This window comes from Cinclus cinclus, chromosome 27 (genome assembly GCF_963662255.1).
Source record: "Cinclus cinclus chromosome 27, bCinCin1.1, whole genome shotgun sequence".
In the NCBI taxonomy this organism is placed as follows: domain Eukaryota; kingdom Metazoa; phylum Chordata; class Aves; order Passeriformes; family Cinclidae; genus Cinclus; species Cinclus cinclus.
In genome coordinates this window covers 5,021,247-5,028,019 of record NC_085072.1, presented here as the reverse complement: position 1 = coordinate 5,028,019, position 6,773 = coordinate 5,021,247, and the positions used below count along the sequence as shown (strand labels likewise).

At 41.5% G+C, this 6,773-nt stretch overlaps 1 protein-coding gene across 1 annotated transcript; it reads right to left on the bottom strand.

The window, feature by feature from the left end:
- Window positions 1-2,032: 2,032 nt before the first annotated feature.
- Window positions 2,033-3,071, bottom strand: TSHB (thyroid stimulating hormone subunit beta). Its single transcript, XM_062509622.1, has 2 exons — window positions 2,910-3,071; window positions 2,033-2,275 (listed from the first exon to the last, which is right to left on the bottom strand). Exons 1-2 carry the CDS (start codon window positions 3,069-3,071, stop codon window positions 2,033-2,035), a joined length of 405 nt encoding a protein of 134 aa, XP_062365606.1.
- Window positions 3,072-6,773: the final 3,702 nt, after the last annotated feature.

The following is a 6,773-nucleotide window of genomic DNA, read 5'->3' as shown; positions in this document are numbered from 1 at the left end:
ATTGTAACTAACCTCTCCTGCTCCAAAGAGTTTTAGAAATAGTCTTATACAAATTAGCTATATCTGGGTTGTTTAAACTGTTATAAATGAGAAACAAAAAGTCTCAGTATTCAGCAAAATTTAGATTGCTTTATTTGATTTAGATGGAGCAAGCAGCGCTGGGGAACGTGAGGGGTCACAGCCAACCCAAGCTCCATCCAACCTGGGTTTGCAGCCTCTTCTTACAGTATGGGCTCTCGTTGTAATCAATAATATTTTGGTTTTTTGCTGTCATGACTTTGCCACGTAAGCAGTGGTGGTTGAATAAACATCCATAAAGTCTCTGGGCAATATTCAGTCTTACAGAAAACCAGCTGGTCTTGGCAGGTAAAAAACAGCAAAAATCAGGAAGTCTGGTCTTTGTAGGTAGGCAATATTGATCAAATAAAGCAGGAAATCTGATTTTGCAAAATCTATCGGACTATGGGAAAGTCTGATTTTGCAAACTGGGAGTAGATACAACTTACTTAGAAAACATAATATTCATAACAGAGGGATTTAAAACAGAATTATTTAATAATGAGGAAAATATCCTCTATCTAGTGTCCATGCTTCATTTCAGACCTTAGTATTCTGGTTTATCCAAACCCCAGTACTTTTCTGATTAACACAAATCTTTTATCAATTATCACACAACCATAGGTGTAAGGGATCAGTTTTACAGAAGTAGGGCTGCTCCTGAAGATGCTCTGGATTTTCTGTGAATTTCAGACATGTTTTTGGAGGATTTAAATTTTCAAACCTTGTCTGTCGAGGTATTTCTTTATCACCCAATAATGCACATGATAATTGCAGTTTATTCCATGTGTAGAATCCGTGACATGTATTCAAATTATCATGGATTGGTTGAGGTTGGAAGGTACCTCTGGGCCTCATCTGGTCCAAATCTCTGCTCCAGGGGCTCACCAGCAGTTTCCCTTGGGCTTTCTCATAAGTTTTGCTGCACACAAAATAAAATTAATGTGTTTGGAATAAGAATCAGATTCTAGGAACAGTCATGAAAACTGCAGTCCTGAAAGCAAGATTTTTCTAAGAATGATAAATTCCATATTTGTATCCTGTGAATTCTGGTTCATTTATTTGCTGTTTCAAGCGGTGTGTGAGTGGAGTATCTGTAATTTCTGGGGAGCTACAATCTCTGTGGAAACAGTTGTTAGTTTACATTAATTGCATGCATTTCTTTTCTTTATTCCTGGCTCTACACCTCTCACCTGTGGCTGTTCAGAAGGAGGGCTCAGCTCTCCTTCTGTTCCCAGGGGGATTGTTGACCTGTGGGGGGAAATGGGATTTTTTTTTTAAATGTTGCTTTCTGTTTGATGGCACCACACTCCTCTTGTGGAGAGCAGAGCAGCCAGGCTTGAAGCTGCAGTGATTCCTCAGTGTTCACACAGACAGGTGCATTTGAAACTGAATTTCTGCAGGGAAGGGGGCTTATGCCATTCATGTAGAGACATTAATGCAGAGAAGCATTCCCAATAAACACAGTCTGGACAACAGCAGGGACGTCACTGATCTGCAGTGTCTAAACTAATATTGCATAGATGGAAAAATACTGCTGCTAATTTGAAGGCTGTGTGTGTCAAAATCTATTTTAAAAGTTCAATACCAAGAGTGTGCCTCTTTTTTAACTCTGAAATATATCAAGTGAAATATGTGAACTCTGAAATAAATCAATATCAAATTGTAAAATATGTCAACATAATGAATCTCTTTACAAAATATCTGGGATTTGTGAGCAAAGGCTGATACATCCACACAGTCACATCTCCTTCTTCCCCAGAGCAAATTTATGTGGGTTCTCAATACAAACATCCAGCCTTTATGATTCTTTCCTGCCTGTCTCAGAACACCCAATTAATCTAAGCAACTAATGATACACCTTCAGAATAAATTTTTTGTGCACAGCGGTTTGCAAACCGAATATGAAACACAGTTTTATTTCAGTTGAGGTGTGAGCAGATCACTGCGTGTCACCCACATGGCCCTGAAAGCTTTACAGGTTACAGAGCTTCTGTGGCTTAGTGCAGTAGTTTGTCCTGACCCTCTCACGGACACAGTCACTGTAGTCAGTGTTGCACTTGCCACACTTGCAGCTCACAGCCACGGGGTAGGAGTAGTAGGGGATGGTGTGGTGAGGGCAGCCTGGGATCAGCGCTGTCCGGTACAGCATCTCTTTGTAGGTGCACACGTTCTGGGACAGAGCACTCCTGAGGAGCAGCTTCTTGCCATTGCTGTCCTACAAAGAGAAGAGGAATGTGTTGTTTCACTGAAGCACACGTGTGCAGAGACCAAAACTCATACCTGAGCCCAGCTCTGGCACTACTGAGTTCAGAGCTCTAATAGTGACAGGGGCTCCCTCCCCACACAGACACATTCCCCTTGGTTTTGTTTTTAACTAATCCACATGGCTCAGTGTTGCTTGTGATTTGTGATCTCTCCTGGCTCCCTGCTGCCCAAGCTGGAACTCAAAATGCTGTGTTGAACATTGGAGTGGTGTGGCTGCTGCAGAGCTGTGCCTGCAGCCAGCTGAGATAGCAACAATGGGAGCAGAAGTTACCCAAGTTATTTCCATAGCCCGATAGAATCTGCCCCTCAGCCGTTCCATCCTGCCCTCACAAACTGCCCACAGGGGCTCTGCAGTGACAGCACCAGTCAGGTCTCTGTTGTGCCACTGGTGTTATCAACTCCATAGTGCCAAGGGGCTTGGTATTTTTCATCCACACCTTTGCAAAAAGCTAACCGTGGTGATGGTGCAGTTTTTCTGCCTGTGATAAACTCGATTACATTTAAATCATTTGCACCCTATTTTCTGGGAGAACAGAGCCTTGGTTTGAAGAGGTGGCTGTTACAGAAACGTGAGTAACTCCTACCCGAGTCATGCAGAATCCAGCGCAGATGGTGGTGTTGATGGCCAGGCAATAGGCACATTCCCTTTTCTCCACATGGATTGTGTACTCAGAAGGAGCACAGAGTGATGCTGTTTGTCCAAAAATCAGGCCAAGGAGGAGAGACATCACAAAGAAGGGACTCATGCTGAATAGAGAAGAACAAACAGAGCAAACCACAGGTAAAATGGGATGCGTCTTCCAGCCCTGTAAGAGTAATCTTAACATTTCTAGCTACGGTCTGACAATTTCTTTCCAATCTCAGTCCTTATTGAAATAATACTGACCATTAAACAGAGAACAAGGGCAAAGAGGCCATTAACAACATTGAATAAAATTACTTTCCTCCCACTTAAGCACAGTACATGGAACTTTTCCCTAGTGAGAAAATCCTGACACAGAACGAATAAGAGGAGCTGAAAGATTTGTGTGACACGTAAGAGAATGTGAGCCTTAGAATTAAGCAGAGATGTTAAAATAATCTCCCTGCTTTAAAACAATTTTCTAAAGAAAGCGTCTGATAAAATGTTAAAAAGACAAAAAGACAAGGCTGTGCATATCAGGCATAAAACTTGATTTTTCAATTTCAAGTTTTTAGAGGAATGATGAGGTGGGAACACAGCCAATAATTAAATTATAGATTCAAGCAAATTACAATAAAGAACATCAGCAAAGAGTTCAACTCAATGAATCCTGCTTTATCTGTCTTTTGTGGTCACCTCATTTCTCAGACCTGCAGAGGGATCTTGAGAAAAAAGCCTTGATTAGCTCCAAGACAATCTCAGGAACTACTCTAGAGCCTCTAAATGATAAACTTTAAATGACAATGTCTACCAACATCTGAACATTACCCTCTAGTCTCTCCCAGCTGCCAGTTTCCCACAGCAAAGCCATCCATTACAGAGGCTGGTTTACCCTGTAGCTGCACCACCACCCGTCTGGAAAGACCAACCTCTTGTCAGCAGAATTCTCCCCTATCACAGGAACCTGATTCTGCCTTGAGCTGGGAAAGGCAGTGACCCAGCACAAGCTCCGTGTGTGCTTTATACTCTCCAGGCTAATTGCAGGCTGATCTTAGTGTTTATATAAGTGTATCTGAATCGCTGCTTTCTTATCACAAAGTTCATCTATTGAAAATTCATACGGAACCACAAAGCAAGTTTGACAGGAACAAACACGTCCATAATATCCTAACCTAGAAACTGGAGCTGGAAATCTAATTATATAAACAGTCATCCTCTCCTCAGTCTTTTAAGCTAATCAGTGCTTTTAAAAAATTATTATTATTGAGTAATTTAATTGCTCCATAGGACAGCAAGAGGATGGCAGGAAAGCTGGCATGGCTATGGAGCCCTCCAGTCACATATTATGAGGTTTACACCTGTGTTTTGGTAAGGTTTAAGGAGGTCTGGTTCACCCTGCTTGCTTCTTACTAGGCACAGCAGGGAGATGTTGGCACAGGGTGCCCAGGGGACCTGGGGCTGTCCCAGCCCTGGAAGTGTTCCAGGCTGGAGCAAGCTGGGATAGTGAAGGTGTCCCTGCCCATGGCAGGGGGTGGGACGGAATGAGCTTTAAGTTTCCTTCCAACCCAAACCAGTCTGGGGTTCTACAAGTCTGTGCAGTGCCCATGAAGCAACGAATCTGAAATGAAACCCGCTGCTCTGCAGCCTGCTCAGGCACAGCCTGGCTTATCTGTTCAAGCAGAACACAGTCAGAAATTGGCCAGCCTGGAAACTACTCAGCAAATATTGAAGCATCAAGCAATTTACTCAGTACTGATTGAGAGGGGGAAAACTTACAAAACCACTCCTTGCAGCACAGTAAGAAACAAAATTTTGCATCATTACTGATCAAACAATGTCTGCAGATGGGGGAAAACACACACATTTGGGGGAGCAAGAGGGAGAAGAGGTCGATAAATCCACTATTCTCTGTCAGCCCCTCCCGGAGCTCCCTGGCTGCAGCTCTGTGAACACGTGCCCTTCCAGGCAATCACTTAACTCCCATCTGGAACCTGATCTGGTGGATTTCTTATGCAGGTCAACCATATTTACACAGCCATGAGAAACATGGAAAACATGAGTTTGGGGTGGTCATTGTGGTCACTCTGAGCTGTTGGAGGAGTGATCCAGTTGGTCCCAATTGGTGTTAATTCCTGAACAACAGTGTCTCCTTTTCCTGTGGTTCCAAACTGCTGCACACAGGTCTGTGTCCTAGGCTTAAGTTTTCAAGCACTTTTTGGATAACCTAACAGAGGTTTTGTTCTATTAAGATGAGCCAAGTGCTTTCTGGTTTCATGTAGTCTTTAGTTCTGTGTTAATTTCTACCATATAATTTCTCAGGAATTAAATATAATGTAATTATATTTAAACCTCTTTCTGGCTTAGGGACGTGAGCAGAGTATTAATTGTACTCTTTGTAACATCTGTCCATCTCACTAAGCAACAGGAGTGTAACACTGCTACTACTCCAGTACGTTATTTAGCTCTGTTTTTCTGATATATTTGGAATACAAACACTCAGGGTCTCTCAGTATACACTACACAACCCACACATAGATAATGTAAATGTGTATATTTACACTGTACATACACACACACACTACATAAACATGTATGGGGCTGGTTGTTTGAAGCTTTAACCACAGAAAAGAATGTTTATTCTTGGGACATACAGAGAGCATTTCAAAGGACACAAAGAACCTGAAAGGAAAAGAACACAATTCATTAAACTAAAACGTGGAGATGACAAAATATGCTCAAAGTAAGAGTGAAAACCCAGCATTCTTAAAGCAAAACTATCACATGTGGCTCTTGCATTCACAGCTGATTCTTTCCCCTAAAGACTCACAGCTTTAGGCAGTTAGAGCTGGATTTATGCACCCTGGAGACTACCACAGCCAAGAAAAGTGTCTCAACACCCCCTATAAGAACATAGGCAGAGAACAGGTCAGAGTGTGAGGATATTTTCTCTTTGCTGCCTCAAAGTGCTAATTTCTCTGAGCTGAGAAAACTGGGTATAAGGCAGGCAGGGGTGGAGATTACAATAAAAAGAAAGGTTTAAGAATTTACTTTAGCAAGATTTAGGGAAATGTCTGCAAACAACAGTAGTAAATTGTAACAAGGCTTGAAAGTCATAATGAAGATGAAAAAGTGAGTGCAACAATAAAAAACATAGCAACAAAAATAGAGGAAAATCAGCAACAATAACTGTTAGAGGTGAGAAAATGCAGAAAACTTGTACAGGAAGCTGAATAGTAAGAAACAATCTGTTACCAAGGCCAGAGGCCAATAATAAAGTCAAGAAACATTACAAGATGAAGACAAGCTGTTGATGCAGAGTAAGTGCAAAGGCTTCAGCAAGTACTTGTGCTTTTGAAAACATAGTGGCTGAACAAGCACACACATTTGTAACAAAAATTATTAAATAAATCATATAAGGAATAAATATTTTAAACTCAACATGATTAGTTAGTGAATGCTTATTTCAACAAGTCTGGAATATTGAGAAACTTTAAAAACATTAAAAGATAGTGCTAATAGTATGGCAATATTTATGGAGGGAGCGTTGACCCAGGTAACTCTCAGCCAACCAGGTAAAATTACAGAAAACTGATACAGGATTTGGGCAGTAAAGAACTAAGGATGAAAACATAATTACTGGTTTTACATAAAATTGGTCATGCCACACAAACCCCATTTCACTGTTTGCAGTGATTACAAATTTGGTAGATAAGGCAATTGCAATGTCTTTAGTTCCATCTGTGCAGAGCCCCCCTGTAAGGAGGATTTAGAGCTGTCAGGCAGAGCTCAGTGTGGGGATACTGAATGCTGGCAATTGTCAACCACT

What these genes read in the sequence shown, in the direction of transcription:
- TSHB (XM_062509622.1), bottom strand. Translation starts at nt 3,071, where the DNA reads ATGAGTCCCTTCTTTGTGATGTCTCTCCTCCTTGGCCTGATTTTTGGA. An exon ending in CTGGATTCTGCATGACTCGG is followed by an intron (nt 2,276 to 2,909) that starts GTAGGAGTTACT and finishes TTCTCTTTGTAG; the next exon opens with GACAGCAATGGCAAGAAGCT.